The 22,499-nt window shown below is 43.5% G+C and overlaps 2 protein-coding genes across 5 annotated transcripts; one reads left to right on the top strand and one right to left on the bottom strand.

The window, feature by feature from the left end:
* Positions 1-1,288: 1,288 nt before the first annotated feature.
* Positions 1,289-13,231, bottom strand: shcbp1 (SHC SH2-domain binding protein 1). 2 transcript variants are annotated; one of them, XM_026157894.2, is made up of 13 exons: positions 12,964-13,231; positions 12,191-12,397; positions 11,991-12,106; positions 9,772-9,980; positions 9,594-9,689; positions 9,284-9,514; positions 8,084-8,261; positions 7,509-7,629; positions 6,464-6,595; positions 3,893-4,011; positions 2,558-2,644; positions 2,196-2,334; positions 1,289-2,119 (listed from the first exon to the last, which is right to left on the bottom strand). In XM_026157894.2, the coding sequence occupies exons 1-13, from the start codon at positions 13,100-13,102 to the stop codon at positions 1,788-1,790; spliced, it is 2,106 nt and encodes a 701-aa protein (XP_026013679.2). In that variant the 5' UTR covers positions 13,103-13,231; the 3' UTR covers positions 1,289-1,787. The 2 variants fall into 2 exon arrangements, with proteins under 2 accessions (XP_026013679.2, XP_080164042.1); XM_080307916.1 differs by lacking the exon at positions 6,464-6,595.
* Positions 13,232-16,772: 3,541 nt separating this feature from the next.
* On the top strand, positions 16,773-19,684 carry tssc4 (tumor suppressing subtransferable candidate 4). 3 transcript variants are annotated; one of them, XM_026158591.2, is made up of 2 exons: positions 16,773-16,911; positions 18,254-19,684. In XM_026158591.2, exon 2 carries the CDS (start codon positions 18,280-18,282, stop codon positions 19,162-19,164), a length of 885 nt encoding a protein of 294 aa, XP_026014376.2. In that variant the 5' UTR covers positions 16,773-16,911; positions 18,254-18,279; the 3' UTR covers positions 19,165-19,684. The 3 variants fall into 3 exon arrangements, with proteins under 3 accessions (XP_026014376.2, XP_026014461.2, XP_026014547.2); XM_026158676.2 differs by having other exon boundaries at positions 16,859-17,080; XM_026158762.2 differs by lacking the exon at positions 16,773-16,911 and adding an exon at positions 16,918-17,179.
* Positions 19,685-22,499: the final 2,815 nt, after the last annotated feature.

The raw sequence follows: 22,499 nt of genomic DNA on the forward strand, positions 1-22,499 counted from the left end.
GAAATATTTAGACGGACATTTTTCTAATTTGGGTTCTGTACATGATGAATTTTAAATTGTGGAGCTAAAACATTTCTTTGTAACCCAATCGCTTCGTTTTAGGCGCTCAAAAGTAATCGGACAAATTATATGACAGAAAATGGAAATTTCTAATACTTGGTAGAAAACCCTTGAAGTTTTTGATTCATGGACATCAGCAGATGCTGGGTGTCCTCTTTTGTGCTCTGCCAGGCCTTTACTGCAGTTCCAGTTGCTCTTTTGTGGGCCTTTCCTTTCAATAAGTGAAGATCAGGCAATCGACGCCTCAGAATTCTGTCACATTATCAATAAACACCAGTGTGCCAGTGCCACTCACTACCATGCATGCCCAAGCCATCACACTGCCTGAACTGTGTTTAAAGGGGCTGTGGCATGTTCTGGATCATGAGGTTTTCCACACCATCACTCTGGTAGATTGATCTTGTCTTCATCTGCCAAAGGATGTTTTTCCAGAGCTGGAAGTCTTGTCTTTATGGTACACTTGGATATTGTTATTCCTCCTGGAGAGTTTTGTTCACTTGGTTGTTGTCAAGGGGTTTCTCTTGACCATGGAAATGATCATCTACCACTGCTGTCTCCTGTGGATGTTCACCAGCACTCTGACTTTCTCTGTTATGTTGGTTTCAAGGAACACCAATTATGTTCCCTGGGCATGTTTACTCATTTAAAAGTGTCAGAAACACTGGCATTGATTATTTTACTATTTTCTTTTATAATTTTAATTTTTTTTCCGTTTTCTGTAGTGATGCAGATGACATGTGACATCACTTCTGTTCTGGGTCAATCTTACCCGCAACATAACAGATGGCTTGTTTCACCTGCATGGAGATCTACTTTGACCTCTTGTTGCCTGTTCACAGCAAAATTTGTCACATGAAAGCACCACACCTCACATCAGCTCCAGCTCTTTTATGACATCGATGACAGAACATATCCTGAAAGAATACACTGAAAGCTGAGACTCAAAAACATGTCTGTTATGTAACTATAATTATGTAACTATATTTGGAGTGTTTCAGTAAAGAGGTTAACCCCCCCCCCCCCCGTCAGTGTCTAAACATATATAAGGACCTAACTACATAAACCATGGTATTTAAAAAGGAGTTGTACGTTTTGTTTTTGTTCTTCATTAATGGAATTGCACAGAACTGGTCAAGGACGGCCACACAAGTTTGCCAGCAAAGACCCGTCCGACATGTGTTCTTTGTCCCAGGTGAGGTGCACATCCAGACAGAAGAGGATGGAAATATGACTTTAAAATGTATTTTATTCATCCATTTCACAAAATGCATCATCAACCACACTTGGTTCTTTCTAAATATTAAACTGTAGAGTTAATTTTTATTCTGTTTTCAGAACATGGCAAATAAAACTTTTCTAAACTGTTAACTTTGTCATACACGTCTGAAAAATCTGAACTCATTGTTCTAAAAAGCATCTGTGTGAACCTCAGCACTCTGCAAGCCACCACCTCAGAATAAAACAGAAACCAAACGTGGATTTAAATTCTTTTTTAAAAAGCTCAGAGGAATAAAACGGATAAAAGAATTTGTGCAAATTCCACAGGAAGGGTTGATCCACAGCCACTGGACGTTAACATCAGAGCTGATATTTAGACCTGCCTGTGCACAGCTCCACACACGTGAATCAGAACAACACATTCCTGCAACATTTATTTTATGGCAAAAAGATTAGTGTCATCATACACACTGGGCAGAAATGCCGAGGGGTAACGTTAGGTCACAGTGTTAGTAGCAGAAGGTGCCAAAATCGCCCATGCCGTTGCGCTTGAACTGGTTTCCTTGAAAGGACACAAAGATTTGGTGGTCTTTCAGATCCTCAACAGCTTGGCTGGACATCTCCACGTTCCTGCTTAGCTGACGGCTAAACTGCCACTTCCTGCCTGTAGACGCAGCCGCATCACCGTCTGAGCTGTTCTTAGCAGACCCAGCCAAAAGAGGTAGCGAGGGGCTGCTGCTGGACGTGGTGCTGACAGGTGGTGTTGAAAATGAGGTGGAGATCAAGTGATGGTCTAAAGATCCTCCCTGCTTTTCCTCTTGTATGTGTGCATCAGGGTGCTCTGCGAGGAAAGGGGCAGCTGATTATAGATTGTGCACTGGGCTATCAAAGCTGCCTCACATTACCACCTTACCCACCTTCACTTCTGCCCACAGGGATGCTGGGCTCTTCCCCACTGTTGGGTTTCACCAGAATCACCCCATAGCCTTCATTGTTGTGGATCACATTGTTCTCCATGGTGATGGAAGGCATTGCATCCATCTGATCAGCAAAGTCCTACACGCACACGCACATGCTGGGCATCACACCTGCAGCCTGTTTGTTGCAATGCAGCAGTGCTAACCACTGCATCACTGCCACTCAAAGCACAAGCACTACTGTGTCCACAATGGGGGTAAAAGGCCTACTAACAATACAGCATCAGTGATAACAGCTTTACAAAGTCAGGACGATGGAGTTGGCAGAAATATGAATATTGGCAAGATGAATCTCATCTCACCTTGATGAGGATCCCATCCTTACAATGATGGATGCCGTTACCAACAAGACTGCAAACGCTGCCGGGGTAAATCTCCACACCTGCCCCCTGCACACAGACAAGGAGCAGCATAACCAGTCAGCTGATCAGAGAACCGTCACACACAACAAGAACACTGGGACATAGGGTTGTTTTGTTTTTTTACACAAAGCTTTACTGATCTTGTGTCAGGTCATTAGCTGGCAGGTCAGCATAGTTTCCAGTGTAACACATACTTCACAGTAGGGCCGCCACAAATAATTATTTTGATAGTCGACTAGTCACCGATTATTTCTGCGATTAGTCGACTAATCAGATCATCCATTGGACGTAAAACTACAGCTTATTGCACCAGCAGCATCTGCTCTTATATAACTATCACTAGCTTACAGCTTTAAGTGTTTAAGGTCTGTGCTAATAAAGACAAGATGATAGTTTATTAAATTTTAATGAAATTTGCAGATTGTTTCGGTGAAGTTTAATAAACTCCTTCTATCTAAAATATAACAGGACACCGGAGTAAATTCTCGAGCATCTCACACTTCTGATAATCAGCTGTCTGCTTGATGTTTATTCAGCTGTGTAAAAACTATAACTTTAATCTCAGACAAACTGATTTACTCAGGAACAAATAAAATACTGAAAAAAGCAAAACAATAACATGTTTAAGTTATCTAAGTGACTCATATATCATGTTTAACCTGAGTAGTGAAAGACGGCGGTGGGTTTGCAAACGATTTGCCCAGAGTCCGGTGTTCTCACGGCTCTAGTGACCTAGCCCCCGGCTCGCTAACGAGCTAGTGGGTAACAGACGTCTCCGAAAACGTCGGAGCGCTTTTGAAAATATGTGGTGTCCTGATAAACTGAGCAGATATTTGAGGTTTACACAGCTACATTCTCGCCTGAAAATATGTTAAACGTTTATTTTGTGACCCAGAAAGAATAATAAGAGTAAAGTTAAAACTAACTAGCTGCCGCCATTGTTGGAAACTGAGCTGCGCTATGAATTCTGGGACACAGCTTCTTCTTCTTCTTCGGGGTTTAACGGCAGCTGGCATCCTTGTACATGCTGTGCTGCCATCTTCTGTTTCAGTCCGTTATTACACTCTTAAATCCTGCTACTTATTCCTGCGTCTTTTGGGATCTAACAAAGCTTCAAACGACGCGTCGACTATTAAATCAGTCGTCGACGATTTTGATAGTCGACGTAATCGTGACTAGTCGACTAATCGTGGCAGCCCTACTTCACAGCATGGAGGAACTGGCCATATCTTTTGTTTCCAGAAAACCATGTGATGGGTGGAGTTCAGGTCTCACCTTGGAGCCATACAGGTCGCACATGTTCATGGTGAGACGGGCAGATGTTCTCACGATGACTCCAGTGGTCTCACACTGTAGCACACAGTTCTCCATATTCAGAGTCCCCTGACGCACACCTGGCAGTCAAACCGGAACGAGAAGAAAGGCATCATTACTACACACCTCAACACAACACCATGCACCTAAGATAAACACAACCTCCAGTCCAACTGACCACACGACCTAAAACAGACCTGGGCATTTTACACGGGCCACATACGGTATGTTGTAAGCACAAATTAACAAGTGTTTATGCTGTGCATGCAATACAACTGTGTTGCTTTTATTTTGAAAACCCTCGACGTATTATCTGCTTCTGTCTGCACAGCGTCAGGTGATGCCAGCTACCCCTGGCCCCCTCGGTCATGTTTGACTTTGACTACTTTTCCCAGGCTGTGGATGAGAGCTGCGGTGTACGTGACACTGCCCAGCTACTCGTCTTTTTACGTGGGATCACTGCAGACTTCAAAATCACGGAGGAGCTGGCAGCCATGCAGTCAATGAAAGGGACAGGGAGTCATTTCTTCACAAAGGTAAATGCATGCTTGGAGAAGCTGGGCGTGAAATGGGACAAAGCGATAGGTGTGAGAACAGATGGTTGACCAAGTCTGACAGCTAAAAATGTTGGACTTCATCAGAGCAGAGCACTGAATCACAGACAGTTTGTTGCACTTTTGGAGGAAAACGTAAGCTACCACACAGCTGTCAGGAGGCTCGGTGTGGGAAAACTGCAAAGCAAGGGCCTTTTTGTGCATGCAACGTACAGAGCAGTGAGGGCTTTCAAGAGAAAGTTGCAGCTTCTCTTAAGCCAAATGTGGGACAATATTCTCACTCACGTGCCAACACTCAAGGAAGCCACACCACCAGCTGATCACCTCCACAGGTACTCATCCATGTTGGAAGCACTGCATGGTGAGTTTTCAAGCCAATTTCAAGACTTCAACACAGCCAAGAGTGAAATGCACACAGTTTCTTCTCCCTAGTCTGACACACTACTGGCAGAGCAGTTTAGGTCAGTCCCACTGCCCGAGTTTCACTCTCCACTCAAAGACTTTCCACACAAGCCCAGAGAATTCTACTCCACTTAGGATCTACCTACGTATGTGAACACACATTCTCAGTGATGAAGTTCAACAAATCCAGATCCTCTGTCACTGATGATCACCTCTTAGCTGTACTTTGAATAGCCACCTTAGACATTCAGCCAGATTTCAATACACTTGTTCAAGCTGAAGACAGACTGGATTTTTCCTCACTAAACTGAAAACATCAAAAGTTGCTTATTTTTAAACACCTTTACAGTATTTGTGAAAATTAACAAGCTAAAATTAAACAGTAATGATAGTTTTTGTTTTAAGTTGTTGTTACTTTTATAGGATTATTTTCTTCTTCGTCCTACACCACAATTCAAAAATATACAGAAATATCTACAAAATATTCTTATACTTCTGATTACCAGCAGCAGCTTTTATACATATATACACACACACGGCAGTATCGAACGCTGCACTGAGGTCTAGCAGGACAAGCACAGAGATGAGTCCACTGTCAGAGGCCATAAGAAGATCATTTGTAACCTTCACTAAAGCTGTTTCTGTGCTGTGATGAGCTCTGAAACCTGACTGAAACTCTTCAAATAAGCCTCTGCAGATGATCTGTTAGCCGTTTGACAACTACTCTTTCAAGGATGTTTGATATAAAGGAAGGTTGGAGATTGGCCTATAATTAGCTAAGACCGCCGGGTCAGGTGATGGCTTGAGTGAAGTAACGGTTTAACTACTGCCAGCCTGAAGGCCTGTGGTACAGACTTTTTGTCAGCCTGGCTACAGTGCTAGAGACAAACCTAGGGCTGCTTATATTTTCTTCAATTAGTCATGAAAATCAGTCAGATGTTGTAGCTTTAAGGAGAGCTTTTTTTATAACGCAGCAAACTGGCTTTCCGGGCTAAATGATGATCTTCTAAATTAGCGAGATATCATTTCCTCAGAATTATCTGTTTAAGGTGTGCGTTTGAAAGTTATACAGAATACTGGGCGTGGCTCAAGAGTTGGGCGTTCGTCTTGTAATCGGATGGTTGCCGGTTTGAGCCCCGGCTCCGACAGTCCCGGTCGTTGTGTCCTTGGGCAAGACACTTCACCCGTTGCCTACTGGTGGTGGTCAGAGGGCCCGATGGCGCCAGTGTCCGGCAGCCTCGCCTCTGTCAGTGCGCCCCAGGGTGGCTGTGGCTACAATGTAGCTGCCATCACCAGTGTGTGAATGACTGAATGTAGTGTGAAGCGCTTTGGGGTCCTTAGGGACTAGTAAAGCGCTATACAAATACAGGCCATTTACCATTTACTGTTCTTCTGATCTGACACTTTGTTCAGGAAAGCTACAACACCCAAAATGAAGTAATCAGCCTACGTCTGCACTTGTCTTAGTGTTTGCGGCTGGGTTTTTAAAGAGTAAAGGTTAGCTCCTGCGTCCCTGCCTGTTTGAATATGACACAATGCGTTAGTGTGATGGCAGCTCAGAGCACGTAATACTCACACAGAATGCCTTCAATGGCATCATGCTGGATGAACTTGATGTTGGAGAGTCTGACATCAGCGCCTGTAGACTCCACAAATGAGTTACCTTTGCTTTTCTTCTCAATCACCACTTCATCAGGAAACCCAAAGCCTGACACACACACACACACACACACACACACACACACACACACACACACACACACACACACACACACACACACACACACACACACACACACACACACACACACACACACACACACACACACACACACACACACACACACACACACACACACACACACACACACACACACACACACACACACACACACACAGTTAAAGAAGCCCCTGAAACCACACAAAGGGGCTCTGCATTTCACACACTTTCCATTCAATGGTGGCTGCATGTAACTGTAACCACGATCAGAGGAGATCTCAGCTGAGTTGGCAAACAGACCGCGGCATTCAGGATGAAGAAAATGTGACAAAGATGGAAATGTGTGCGATCCACCCTCAGACGTGTCAGCAGGTGCAGGCATTTACACCCGGCTCCACGTCAGCACCTTCATAACTGATGTCCATCTCGTCTCCCTGAATGGTGTTGCTATAGCAATAATAATGTTTGTATTAATGTACGAGTGCTATCACAGGTGATATGATATCACAGCACCAGCGTATGTGCTGTCTTTTTTTGTAATATATCAACCTGCGAACGTTTGGGCTCAGCTGCAGCTCAGGAGCTCCGCTGATGGTGTCAATGTTCGAGGGGTCCTGAAGTGTAGCTGCATGTGACCATCACAGATCAGTCTACCTGTACATACAACTATGAAGTGCACTGTGAAGCTCCCAGGTTAATAACTTATAACCAACGTTTGCGTAAAACATAGTGGCCCCTTCATTTCAACCATGGCGAGCTTGCATGTACTTCTTAATTTGATGGACACACAAACAGGGCTCTTCAAGAGGAACGGCACATCATGCATAAAACATCTGAATTGACATCTTTGGTTTCCATGTATTAGCATCACTTCTACACAAGCATGGCGTGAGTGTCCTACCTTCTATGGTGATGGAGTCTGGTATGAAGATGGAGCTGCTGACACTGTACATTCCTGGGAGAACAATCACCAAATCGCCCTGATAGCACGAATCCACAGCTGATACCGGCTCTCTGTGGAACTACGTACATGACACAGTCACCATTAGCAGCTTACAGTCGCCTCACTATGGTTACAAGACAACAACATTAAAATTTGCTGTGTAATAGAGCATGAATGCTGTCAGTGCGAGGGGTTAAGGTGAAGGTTTGGGTGGCTGTAGCTCAGGGGTTTGAGCATGTCATCTGCTAACTGGAAGGTTGGTGGTTCAATCCCCGTCTGCTCCAGTCTGCATGCCAAATACCTTTAAGCAAGGTACTAACCCCAAGTTGTTCTCTGATGCATCAATCGGAGTGTGAACGTTAAAAAGAAGGAAAGAACGGATAGAAAGAAGTGCTTGTGGGTGTGAGGCATGTTGTAAAAAGCGCTTTGAGTTCAGGTAGAGTAGAAAAGAAGAAGAAACAATCCGGTCCAAACTCCAAATGTATTCGCTGACGTGATCTTTGGACACGCAGCTATGCTTCTGTGCAACTGACCTGAATTTCAGTGTCTTCAGATGAGCATAGAGGAATGAGTCTGGCACTAAGCAGAGACTGCAGCTGGACGGTGCTGCAGGACGCAGTAACCACATGAACCACCTTTGCGCCTGATGCTCGAGGTCCTCTGCTCTGCACACACTGCTGCCTCGTATTTCCTTTATAGGCCAGCACGTATCTACATGAGAGGAGGGGTGTAGAACACTGGGCGTGAGAAGGAACAATGAAGGACATGCACACGAGGGTTTTAATAATCGATTAAAATCGATTCTGGCTTGGATAACGTGAAATCGATTCATTAAAATCCTGAATTGATTTTTTAATATAAATTTATTTTGCCCGAAATGCCAGAATCTCTGGTTAAACCTCAAAATTTCAACAACCACCAAACAGCTAAGACAGTAATGAGAGCAGGAACACGGCTTCTGCACAGAGACGTGAACACACAGCGCCGACCCGCCGACGGATCAGAATCAGTGAGATGTGACTTTCTCACCCGACAGCACGGACACGGTCGGGGCTGAAAGCGGACAGCTCGCCGTTTCTGATCCGTCGGCGGGTCGGCGCTTTGTGTTCACGCCCTTTTTGCGCTGTTAGTTTGATCTCTCTCCAAACTACGCTTCACCTCTTCACCTTTTCTGCATTATTCGCTTGCTTGTTACACACAAGTCTACCGTTGTTTACAGCCTGTCGGACGCTGTTTTTTTCCCCTTTACTCTCTTGGAAATGAGATTTTTAATCTCAATGAGATTTTTTACCTGGATAAATAAAGGATTAATAATAACTTACTTACTGAACAAATTTAAACTCTTTAAAATTATACAAAATGCCTGTTAGCCGTATCTCTAATAAAACCGCTGTAACGTCAGAGCTAACGTTCATATGTTGATTAATGGTTTTCTTTCGTTTTTGATCTACTGCAGAATGTTTTTATGAAATCCAGAACAGGAAAATCTCCTTCATGTTTTTCTGTGTTTTATGCTCAGCTACTTTGACACAAAGGCCTCTGCTGTGATGCTCACACCTTTGATAAAGTCTTGCGTGTGTCAGTTTCCTTTTTATTGATACAGAAATATGGAAATGTACTGATCTGAATTATAATATTTCTGACTGTCTGAGGCAATTTTCCCAGATTCAAATCGAACTGAATCGAATCGATTCTAGAAATCAGTGACGATGCCCAGCCCTGATGCACACTACCTCAGCAGGGGGTTCTCAATGATGCGCAGCTTGCGTTTGAAGCTCTCCAGCTGGTCACAGAGCTTCAGGCCCTCTACCATGGACACGTTGTCGAGCTCCGAGTCCGAGTCGGCACTGAGGCCACTGCGCAACGCGGAGAACTGCTGGAAGCACTTGGAACACTTCTCCAGTAAGGACTGGTACTCTGCCACCAGGCCTGCTGGGACTCTGTCCTCCAACATGTCGTAGTAGCTACGATAAGACATGTTTTAGTCAGGGCTACGGGCACAAACCAACACTTCTTAATATAGGATCATCCTAGAGTGCTCACAGTCGTATCCGGGGTTCCACACAGCGGACAAAGTAGTCAAAGTCATCATCCTCCTCTTCCTCATCCCACTCCCTCCAGATGTGTTTATAGAAAAACCTGCAGATGAAAGGAAAGGATGTCACATATACGTCAGGGCAAAACAACAACATGTAATCTCCCCGTGGCCTCCAAGTCCTACCTTACATGCTCAAGGGCAAGGGCAGTCTGATCAATGTCCCCAGACTCCTCGTAGACCACCTGCAGCTCCTGCAGGGGCACTTTGTGCTGAGTGGCCTCCAGGAGAGACGTCATGGCCTCTTCATGGAGCTCAACGCCTCTGGTATCACACTGCAGAGGCAGCACCAGCCTCACACGTGCCTTCAGGTCCTTCACTTCCACGTCTCGCACCTGAAACCACCAGCAGCCACAACCCAAGGATTACAAACCAACGTCCTCCAAGCTCTACATTAGCACGCACGTTTGTTTGCTGCGCCTTTGATTATGTGCATTTACATTCTGTAAAGGCAGCAGACACTGTGCAGCCCCCTCTTTGGTCCTTTTCCAGTGAGCTACAGTCACTGATGGCATCAACAGCGTTACAGTGCACTATAGTTGTGACATAGTGTAGCTAACACTATAGCACTGTGGGTGGTGTTTCCAAACTATAAAATAACCACTGAGCACTTTCAGAAAAACTAAAGAAATTTTAAAAAGGTAGAGAAAGTAATGTTTTTAGTAAAAAAGATTGCTGCACTCATAAATATACATTGATTAGTGTGCAATAACATTTCCTAACAAATTGATGTGTTCTTAAAAACGTTTATCCATTAAGAGTTCACAGGAGCAATGTTGGAGCACAGGCTATGTTGGCCCGCCACCTCGAATCCAGCGCTCAGGTTGGACCTCTGTATGTCACTGGAGACTCGCCAGATACGTACTTTTTAAATTTAAAGATGACAAATGCCTAACTCTCAACCTACATGACTTCACCACTGGCCTCTGTCTTCTGCCCCTCCTCCTCACCTCATGCCTTGTCTCCTGAACTGAAGTCAGGGCTCCAACACAGAAAAACTTGCATAAACATGTGTCTGTGAAGGTTCTCAGTCATCCAGGTCATCGTAGCCTCAGGAGCTTGCAAAGGAAAGCGTCTGGACTTCTTTAAGTTACTTGAAGACGTTTCACCTCTCATCCGAGAAGCTTCTTCAGTTCTAAGGTCAAATGGTGGAGAGTCCCAGATATAAACCTAGTGGGAGTGACCCCCCACAGAGGGACCAAGGACCCACCCTGAGTGGGTGTGAGGGCCATCTGACCTCAGGACATCACATGATAGGGTGGGGCCAGGTTTCACAATGAGCTCACCCGAAACTCTGGCTGATTGTGACCCAATCCCTCTTTCACACCGTGGCTCATGTGATTAGAGGATCATCAGGGGGTCCTTTTGTCCCTCTGTGGGGGGTCACTCCCACTGGGTTTAAATCTGGGACTCTCCACCATTTGACCTTAGAACTGAAGAAGCTTCTCGGATGAGAGGTGAAACGTCTTCAAGCAACTTAAAGAAGTCCAGACGCTTTTCTTTGCAAGCTCCTTTGACAATGTATGAACATGCTTGTTTATTCCTGAAATTGTCACAGCAGATTACACATCTGGCCCTTCTGTCTCAGGACAGCTGACTACAAGCCAGATAAAGACCAGCTGGTCATAAGCTAACATCATGCCAGCATGTCAGGCTCTAGTGTCCTACAAATCACACTTTCCCTCTGATAAACACTTAGATTACATTCTTAAACAATATAAAAGTTTTTTCACTAAATGTCAGAGTCTGGCAACGTTGGATCCACTTTAAGCAACTTTTCTCCTAACAGAGACTGCACAAAAATAAAACAGGCAAGACTTAGTGACAGAAAAGTTCAGAATATCCTCAACATCTCTGTCATGAGCCAAAAGTGACTGATCCACGCATCTCGACTCCTTTCACACTTACACTTCCCTCCAGAGTAAATGATGTGGACAACAGACATTTTGACAGCTGAGGTAGACGGCGCACTGACAGCCTACAACCACTACAGCTGAACGGCAGCCAGCATCGTTTGTAGGCATTTAAATTGCTGTAAAGGACTCGCTGGCCTACATTCTGTCATGAATGACATCAAGTCAGTGTGAGCCACAAACATCATTCCTGTCACAAGTTCAAGATGCAATCGGTGTTTGATAAAGCTGACAAAGCTGAGATGGTTTTTGTTTGCACTTGTTGCACTGCTGCACGCAGCTAAACATGATGCAGAGTGGAGTACACAGCTACAGCCATCACCCTGCAGACTCCGCTTTCACACGTGTCATCAGAGAGGGATGGAAAGCAGTCCTTACAGCGTCGTTATGACTAGACTGTGTGATCACAGGTTAATGAAAGCATTACGTTACCTCCACCAGAACATCAAAGATATCAGTAGACCAAAGAGCCAACCAGTCACATGGCTCCACCGTTTTCTCCAGGTAGTCTGCTGTGAAGTCCTTCACCTCTGAAGGCTTACAGTCTCCTACACACACAAGAACACAAGGACTGAGATCAGCAGTCTAATTTCTCAGGGTTACGATTATTAATATTAGCAGACGTTGGTTACCGAGCATGTAGTCCTGGTAGGCCTTGAACCTCTCGTAGAACAACAGGTGGCTGGTCTGGAACGTGTCAGGAAGACTTGAACTTCCTCCCGAAGGTGGCTCACGTCTCTGCAGCCCAGTCCCCGACGCTTCAGTGTTATAGTAGTATGTTCCACTGTCGTCATCACTGCCATCTTCATCTTTCTTCTCCTCCTCGTTTTTAAACAAGGCTGTTAAAGACGGAAACACCATGGAGGAAAATCTTTGTTCACATGGACTATTTTACTGGTCAAAAGCAATAAGACTGACGGACTGTGTTTAAATTAACCTCATAAATGAAATATTCAGCGTTTATTTCCTGGTTTGTAGGGACTCCTGAAAAGCAAGTCTACCACACATCTGTTTGAGCGTTACCACTTAATCTGCGACACCTAACAGCTGGAGCGTATACTAGCATGTGGTACATTTGCACAGAGGGCTGAAAGAGCCATTCAAAATGTAAGCATAGCTTAGTGCCACAGTAGTGTTGAAGGTTCAGCCTACAGCACGATGTGTGCACGTTTATCTGCATCACTGTTGCAGAACCGTCTGCGTAGACGCGTCGCGTGAGCGAAACATGAAAGCTAACAGCGTTAACGTGACAGGCCTGCTACAAACACATATGCGCTGTCATTAGCACACATGGGTCAGTTAAGCAGTGCTAGAGCAGTCAAATGCACGGCAGGAAACCTACAAGCTGGTTCCTGTTTTAAAAGATTACAACGCGGACGTGGATGATCACTGCTGCTGACCTCACCTCGATTTATATCCGCCCCGCCGTAGCCTTTACCGGCCGGGCCGTTGTCCGTGTCTCCGTTACCCAAGTCCAGATTAACCACGACCACGTCTGACGCGTCGTTCCCCGGACACGCAGCATCCCGCGAATCCTGCTCCATAAAGAACTTGTAAAATCTTTTCTTCTGCACGTTTAGGCTGAAAGCCACTAACGTCTCTTCGGAAAACAGTCACAAAACTAGCAGCAGCCACCCTGTTTTCAAAATATCCCGGTTTGGAGTGTCTCAACCAATCACAACAGGGCAGCTGCGGGATGGTCCGCCCCCTAGTGCAGACGTGTCGAGTAGCGTCCGCCCTGATGATTCTTATAATAATAATAATAATAATAATAATAATAATAATAATAATAATAATAATAATTATTATTATTATTATTATTATTATTATTATTATTATTATTATTATTATTATTATTATTAGGGCCCGAGCACTGAGAGTGCGAAGGCCCTATTGTGTCTGCTCCGTTTCTTCTTCTTCTTATTATTATTCAGGAAAAACAAGGGCCTTTTTGAGGGCCTAAACATGCTCATGAAATTTTGCACACATGCCGGGTCTGGTGATTTTGTATTTTTGTATTTTAAGATTTTGTATTTTAATGGTTTTACATATCAGCACTGGGAAATGTCAGTGTAATGGTGAAACAGCAAAAAACCGGGGGGATTTTCGAGACTAATGAAAATGTCCGGATTTTCCCACAGAGGACTCGTATGTGTGACTTCATCCCTGAGCAGCAGCTTTGTGGTTGTTCTGCGCTCACAGACGGGACAGACTGCGTGCATCAGCGCCTATTGATGTTTAAAAAATGCCAAAGCACAACTGCAGCTTTTCAGACGAACTGCAAAAAAAATTCCCTCGTACCGTCGTATTTTTCTTATACAGATGAGGCCTTATTTCTGTACCATTATTTAATTCCATTTTTTAATTTCATTTTTAATTAACATATTTAAACGAAGGCATCGTTTAAATATGTTAAAAACTGGGTCAAGTGTCCTCTGTTTTGAAAAATATGGTGATACAGACTGTATGTTGCAATTATTTTTGTTTTAATGAAGAGGACACTGATGTCATTATAGGGTCCAGACAGATAGGTTGTCCATTTTTTAAGAGTGAAGAGGGAATGACATCTGTAACTTATTCTGCGAATGCCACATTTTAAAAAAAATAAATTCAGAGTAATTCAGCAATGCTCAACTATCTGTGTCAGAGTCCCTTGATTAAATTGATTAAAAAAGAACTGAACACTGAGTTTTTAATATACACTGGAGCGGACTTCTTCGGCTTCTTATTGGCGGTTAGCAAGCAACGTTTTGGTGCAGTACCTCCACCAACTGGAGTGAAGTGTGAATGGTATACTAACTTTCTACATATATATCTAGGACTGACCTCACACCCTATTGTTTGCCAGTGGTAGTTTCAGTCAATGTGTAAATGTGCTGTTGATACGGTTATAGGGAAACCTGCAGTCAGCTGAGACTGAAGTCACTTGGATGAGTGATGAAACGTGTTTCCCACTGAAAATGCTCCATCCAGACACACAGAATCAACCCTTTGGGATTTCCTTTCCTGGATGATTGAGTATACATCAAGCCATATATTTATAATATATAATAATAAAATTATAAACTATATTCTCTCTATTAACTCAACAAAAAAGAACATCTGAACTAGAAATTTGTCCAAAACATCTTTATGTCCAGCTGCAATTTGTTGTTTTGTAAATTATGTAACAGTTCTCTCATATTTTGTAAAGAACAATAATGTTATACTGCCTCTTCTTGAAAACAAAAGTTCATTTTCCTGCAACATGGATTGCAGGATTCTTTATATGGATTCTTTTGATGTGCATTCTTGCCTGTGCATTTGGGACAAGCTCTTATCTTTTGCAAAGATAAATCAACAAATGAGGTTATTATTCCCCCCCCCCCCCCCCCCCACACACACACACGTTAAATACTCGCTGAAGTAAAATGTATTTCCTCATTGCATTGAAGGCAGAAGTCAAATCAACAACATTGCACCTCCTGTGCCCTTTGTGACTTTTTCCCACTGATCCACTTTTGAAGAGGTGAGCTATTTATTAACCACTTGCTCCATACATTAAGCACAGGGGTCAGGGCCACTGGACAAAACTCACTAAGGGCTTTGGAACCCGGCCTGTTGAGAAGTGGCTTAATTATTTCTTAATTATTTCTTAATTACACTAGTCTTCCGTATTCTAGGAACTATTCAAGTATTTAATACAAACCAAAACAGTTTGATCAAGATCCTAAGTTCCCCTTCAACTGTGCTTAACAAGCTTTCAAAATGCTTTATATGGCTCAATCATAGACAAACATTTGCCAACCATTTCCTCAGACAGATGAATTGTAGTGCTCTGGGCTACATCAGCCATCACAGTCCATTGTCCTTTCTTTAAAATCTGCAGTATCAAAACGAGTATAAAATTATTGAAATTATTGGCAAAGGACAGACAGTCAACTGGACAGTGGTACATTTGGCCCTTCCCATCATCCCGTTCAGACCCTTAACATTAATCCCTGTAATCTTGTCTACTGTGCAGCCAAAATGACTTGATTGCATCCTTTTTCCTTTCCCCAACGTAGTTTTAAAATCTCTTGACATGGATTGAAGGAAACTGTTTCCAGGGCCTACTCCGTGGATCGGCTTCCTCCGAGGCGTGGACGTCTATCAGCAGAGAATGTACCTTCACCTATCAGCAGAGAATGTCCCTTAGTCTGTAACACAGTCAAATATATTCTCAAGTAATATTCAAGCATGCCATTCAGCGTGTTAGTACGAGCTCGGGAGCAGCTTGGGAGAACAAGAAAACAGAGACTGCTTTAGATTGTCTTCCCAAAGTGACTCAACTTTATTCACAAGTACAACAGTTTATATAGAAGGTAAAATTCATGAGACAGCAGATTATCAGTTTAAACCAGTACAGACCAAGATAAGGCAGCGTCTTCCTGCCCATGGGTGAAGAAGCATCCTTTGTGTAGTTTATTAGTTCAGCTACAATTGTGATTATCTCAGCGACATATTTTCAAGGCACAAAACGAAGAGTTCGTACATTAGTGAAATCTGAAACAAACCATTTGGCCTTCAACAGGCGTCTAAAAGATTAAGAAACTAATGTAGCTGAGGGAGTGATCTCTGTGGTATTTCAACCTTGTACCAGCCTGTGATTCTCACACATCAATTCTTGGGTCAAAGAGAAAAACACTGAAACAAAGGGGCCTTATTGAATGACAGAGTTTTCCTGCATAATGTCACTATAAAACAATATCCAGTAAATGCTCCCATGGTACTAAAATACCTAACATGGATGATCCTCATTATTATTAAATTCTTCTTTTATCTTTTTAAAAGCAAACATTACATTTTACCAATCTTCCAGATTATGCCATCATCAGAAAAGCCCAATCCATTCTCCAAATGTTCAAACTTATCAGTAATAATGATAGATCAGAATGTGGACTCTCTATACTTCCCTGGGAGAAACCATTCTCAGAAAACAAAACAAATCCCTGAAACACTTTGTGCTGTTCTTACTTGTATTCACCGATCATGTAAAAAATATAAAAACAAACAAACATTGAACTATTAATGCCTATCTCCTTTAATTTTATTAAAAACATTCCACGATATATCATAAGCTTTCTCCGTGTCAACAAAAGGCAGCCACCGCACTCTCCTTCCAAACATAAAACGGTGCATAGTATATGTCAGGATGCTTCCCGAGTGAAACGCGCCTTTTCTGTGTAGACTTTTCGCGGGAGGCTCGTCTGATCCTTTTGCAGCCACAGTTTGTGGCCGCTGGGGGCAGCAGCTTCTGAGACGCAAGCGTAGAGGAAGTCGATGTTTACGCGTCCTTGTAAACTACCGGGTCGGTGTTAGCGCCAGCAGTCAGGTAAACCACTGACAGGGTGAAATGTTTTTTGAGAATGATCCCCGGCAGTTCTCTTACCGCTGCTCTGCAGCGCAACAGCACTTAGCATTAGCGTGCTAGCTAGCTGGACAGGAGCCGGGACTGCGCAGAATCAGTAACCCGGGAGATCCGCGCAGCGCTGTGCCACAAAGTAATTTTCGATGTTTCTTTGTGTTTCCAGCGTGAAGTACATTTACTTCTATTGTTAGATAGGCTGTGGAGAACAGGGTTTGCAAAAAGGTTATATAAAGTAAGTCAGAGCTATACCGGTTACGGTTACAGTTTCTGTTGTCCTCTTGGCCGCATCTCTCTTTAAAAAGAATTTATGTTAGTGCCACTCTTTACCCGAATAAGTGAAGGATGTATAGCAGTCACTTTGTCAGCCACTGATTGCAATGTTTAACTTGAGTACTGAAGGCGAGAAAGACATGTCCTGGTCAAACATGACTCCGTGATTCCTCACAGTGTTACTGCAGGAAATGCTCTCCAGAGGAAGAATCAGCTTTGATATTCCCAAGATTTTTAGGGCCGAGTACAATAATCTCCGTTTGAGCTGAACTTGGAAGCAGAAAGTTAGAGGTCATCCAGTTCTTTGAGACATTCCTGTTTTTAAACTAATTGATGGGTGGTGTCTCTGCTCATTGACAGATAGAGCTGGGAATGATACTAATGATGGCAGTATGAAGGAAGCCTCTATAATGTAAACAGAAGCACTTGCATGAAATGTGTGTTATTGGTTGAATGAGGCTTGCAGCAGAAAGCGCTTTGAGTGCTCACTTAAGTATAAAGGTCAGTGTATTATTATGGCCTACGCTCACTCTACAGTATTAGTGGCATGACTTAAATATTGTTATTAATAATTATCGCCATGTCGAGGGTGTTGCATGCTGAATTTGACATCACATCCTGTGTCACGTGCTTCAGTCGGTCGTGCACCTCTCACCCCCTCTTTTGTAGTGTGCTGTGGCTGCCACAGCTGGATTTCAGACTCGAGTGTACAATCGTAGGTTTTCTACCACCGTTGTAATGATGCATTCCAGTAAAGAAGCTCAGAGACATTGAAACAGTTTGAAAACTTGGAGAGTTTGTGGAAAACACAAAGTATTGGCATCCAGTTTTGACTCGTCCAGAATCTGTATATCCTTATTGTCATTGTAACAGGAGTCCCTGCAGCGTCAAGAGAACAAGTTTAAATATAATTACAAAACAATAGCATGAAATGCTTTTTTGGATTTTGCAATGTTCTTTGAGGAACAACAGTTGAGCCTTGTTGGCCTTATGATGGTTATTTATAGCACAGCTCTGTTCCTTTCTCCCTCATCAGGTTCTCGTCAGAGTGTTGGTGTCAAGATGTGTGATCAGAAGCATGTCAGACAGCACGGTGATATGATAAACAGTGACGATGGCGACCAGCTGTCAGCCAGTGATGAATCTGAGCCTGAACAACAACCCAGCAGAGCTCCATTTGACCCAGACCTAGACCACAGTGATGATGATGATGATGATGATGATGATGATGTGTGTGCACCAGCAGCTATTCCCATATCTCAGAGTTCATTCAGTCTGAGTGGAGGTACCTCAGCCTTCTCTGACCGCAGCCACAGTATCTTTGACTGCCTAGACAGTATTGGCAGGCAGACTTTCTCCTCTCTAAATCAGAACACTGTTGCAGACGAATCCTCACTTCACAGTCAAAACACAAGCCATCCGTCATCCATCTGTCCCACACCACCAAAGAAGAGATTAGTCCCAGACTACCTAGTGCATCCTGAGCGCTGGACACATTACAGTCTGGAGGATGTGAATGAGAGCAGCGATCAGGAAAATAGCAGGGTGGCTTATCAGTTCCTGTCCAGCCTGGGGCAAGAGGCAAGAGGCAGTTCCCCCTGTGACCTCCAGCACAAGATGATCTTCAGACCCAAGCAACTGCCGAAGGAACAACCTAATGATCAGCTTTCTCTTGTGAGTGCAAAGGAGACAGGAATGCATCTCAGTCACCTACTGGAGGAGGAGGACGAAGAGGCAGAAGGAAGGAAAACAGAAGAACATCTAGACAAAACTGAGAAAGGACAAAAAGATGAAGAGAAGGACACGAGTGGAGCTATGGGTCAAGGAGAGGAAAAGAAAGAGGTGCAAAAAGAAAAGAAGGTAGAAGAGTCCAGGTGCCAGTTCACCTCCTTCAGGAATATGATGACTAAAAACTACAGGAAGCGTCCCGGCTGTGAGGACAACTGATGACGGCAGTGACGTCCTCACCGTCAGCAGCTCAGCGTTTCATCGTACGGTCATATGTGAACTGTACTCTTACTCCGCATGCCTGTGTTTGTTCTGCTTCACCCAGCAGCGATGTTCCAGAGTGCTTCACTTCATACTTCCAGTTTCCTTATTGTCGAATTTTAGTTCCTGTTGTATTTGGTATTGTGAGATCAAGTGTTGAATTCAAAGGTTTTTGAGAAAATAAGAAATGGAAAGTTTTCCCAGTGATAGTAATTACTACCATTAAAAACAAATAAACACACCTTCATCACCAGTTTCACCAACACATTAATGAATGAGACAGGCAGTACACAAAATGTAAAGAGATGTTAAGTAAAATGAAGGGTTTATTATTTGCTACATCTTCCAATCTGAATAAACTGTCCTTTTTTTAATTGAAGAAATAGATCCAAATTACAAATGTTTGGATAAGTCAGTTTTAACCATTGATTTAACACTGTTGCCATCTTCTGGAATAAAACTGTTGTAAAGTTGTAAACTACTCGTCTAAAATTGTGTGGCTCCTCCGGCTGCTGAAACAGCTCTGACCCAGGGAGACCCGACTCTGCGAGACTTCTGAGAGTCCCCTGTGTTACAGATCCTGTAAATCCAGATTTTTTTATAGGCAGGGCCCTCGTGGATCAGACTCATTCTTCCTGCAGACTAGACTGAACTGCGATCTGGGGATTTTGAAGGTCAAGTTAATACTTTGCACTTAGTCATATTCTGTTACCATCGGGCATTCTCCTGCCTCGATGGGGTGCATGTGGGCTGCAGGTATTTCAACATCGAACATGAATATCGTGACAATATCAGCAACATGTCCACTGAACCTGAACATGTGGGGGAAAGTTATTCTCAATGATGAGTCCAGATTCTGCCTACTTCACGTGTTCTGCTTCATTAATGAATTCTCCAATAAGATAAGATAAGATAACCTTTATTAGTCCCACACGTTGTTGTTTGTTTCCCAAGCTATGCATTAGTAGAAAGAGATTGAAATCCTCCAACTAGCCACCTCCACAACACAGCTCAGAGAGGTTAAAAGGTCTTAATATCCAGCCTTATGTGAGTAAAAATGCTTTTCTCTATTTCCTAATAATAAAGCATTTTTGGTCAAATATAAATCAGAATTAGTTTGATTAATATATAAATAAGAAATGTAGTTTGAGTAGTAGAAACAACTGTTCTAATGTCTGAGTTTGGTGGTGGTGTGTGTGAATCTGAAAGTTTTGTAATTGTTTAACACAGAACTGTAATTATTGGGTTTTGCTGAAAATTGATTCATTTTGAGTGCAAATAAAAAAATAAATATGTTTAAGTTAAATGTGGGACGACAGCTCTCTCTGTCCTGGTCGTTGTGTCCTTGGGCGAGACACTTCACCTCCCGCCTACTGGTGATGGTCAGAGGGGCCGATGGGCGATATGGCAGCTTCTGTCAGTCTGCCCCAGCTGTGGCTACAACTGTAGCTGCCTCCACCAGTGTGTGAGTGTGAGAGTGAATGAATAGTGGCATTGTAAAGCGCTTTGAGGGTCTTGAAAATTGCTATATAAATGCAATCCATTATTATGATCCAGTATATAGTAGTAGTATAATAGTGTAGTATAATTGTGATAATGATAGTGACAGGCCTCACTCAGAGCCTGACCTTGGTGTATCCAGGTGTGTGTGTGTGTAGAGCTGGACTGGAGCCACTAACCTCCAAATGTCTGACTTTTAAAATGACTTAATGCAAGAAGTTGCATAAAATAAATACAAATAAATGGTAATTGTCTCGCGGTTAGCTGACTGCCTTAGCTGCCAAAGTGATGTCAGCCCTTTTTAGCCATAACCAGTGACTGGTCCTCTCAGCAGTGTTAGCTAGTTCTCTAATTCACAACAGCCCTGATCAATGCTAACAGCTGACCTGACTGGCTACCTCCCTGGACTTTTTTAGGGGGGAGGTAACAATGTTTAAAACAATAACAATAATAATATTTATGTTTATAACGGTAGCACGGTGGCACGGTGGTTAGCACTGTTGCCGCACAGCAAGAAGGTCCTGAGTTCAACTCCACCATCAGGCCGGGGTCTTTCTGTGTGGAGTTTGCATGTTCTCCCCGTGTTTGCGTGGGTTCCCTCCGGGTACTCCGGCTTCCTCCCACCGTCCAAAGACATGCAGCTTGTGGGGATAGGTTAATTGGATAATCCAAATTGTCACTAGGAGTGAATGTGTGAGTGAATGGTTGTCTGTCCCTGTGTGTTGGCCCTGCGACAGACTGGCGACCTGTCCAGGGTGTACCCCGCCTCTCGCCCTATGACAGCTGGGATAGGCTCCAGCGCCCCCCGCGACCCTGAACAGGATAAGCGGAAGCGAATGGATGGATGGACATTTATAACGAGGTGCAATAATAATTAATGTGCAATAATAACAGTGTGCAATACACTTCTTCTTCTTTTTTTATTACTAAGTTAATATACTGTGTTGTGTTGTTTGTGTTGCGTTGTGATGTGTCATATCGTGTCGTGTTGTTATATGTAGTGCCGACGTAGGACAGTTTTCCAGTTTCATTGTACTACTGTACTATGTATGACTGTGCAATGACAATAAAGACTTATCTTATCTATCTTACAGCCTGCCGTTGTGCCTGTCCTTTGATCCCAATCTCTCAGAGCAGCTTTGCTGTTGTACTGCCAACAAAGCCCCTGCACCCCACCTCCACTGGACGCACCTTGATCTTCCAGCCTCTGTCCTCTGCCTCAGCTGCCAAGTTGGCATACCGCTGGTTCTTACGCTCAAATGCCTCCTCAATTGCTTCCTCCCATGTTACCGTCAGCTCAACGACTGAGTTTTGAGGAGTTAGACCAAAGGACGAGGTCTGGTCGCAGAGTAGTTGTTACGATCTCTGTGGGAAAAATTAGCCTCTGATCCAAGTCCACTTGCAATCCCTGGCAACCTTCAGCGGGCCCAGGTCCAGAGTTGAGGGGCTCATCCTCGGCTTGTCTCCAGAGTTTTAAAAGGGAGAAGTAAGAATTCCACTGTATTTGAATTAAATAGGATTATTTTACTATAAATGTTCATGTGAAAATGTGCCAAAGACAAAGAAGTAGAATTAGAACATAAACTGAATGAAACATGAAGTGAATTATATCCATAAATGGGACGCGAAAGTGAATTCTGTTTTTCTCTTACTTTTTGTGCTAAGTTTGGTTTACTGAACTCGGGGATAAAGACGAGATGACATGGACACTTTTCTGCATGCCACAATATGTTGGTTAGAATTTGTGCCTGAGATGTTGCGTTGTTCTGCATTAAGCTGCACAGGTGACAAAC

The sequence above is a fragment of the Astatotilapia calliptera genome, chromosome 1 (genome assembly GCF_964374335.1).
Source record: "Astatotilapia calliptera chromosome 1, fAstCal68.1, whole genome shotgun sequence".
NCBI classification, from domain to species: Eukaryota; Metazoa; Chordata; class Actinopteri; order Cichliformes; family Cichlidae; genus Astatotilapia; species Astatotilapia calliptera.

Coding starts and splice junctions, on each gene's coding strand:
- shcbp1 (XM_026157894.2), bottom strand. CDS start 13,102: ATGGAGCAGGATTCGCGGGATGCTGCGTGTCCGGGGAACGACGCGTCA. Junction 9,690..9,771: donor CTTGCCCTTGAGCATGTAAG/GTAGGACTTGGA, acceptor TTTCATCTGCAG/GTTTTTCTATAAACACATCT. Junction 2,335..2,557: donor AGGATGGGATCCTCATCAAG/GTGAGATGAGAT, acceptor GTGTGCGTGTAG/GACTTTGCTGATCAGATGGA.
- tssc4 (XM_026158591.2), top strand. CDS start 18,280: ATGTGTGATCAGAAGCATGTCAGACAGCACGGTGATATGATAAACAGT.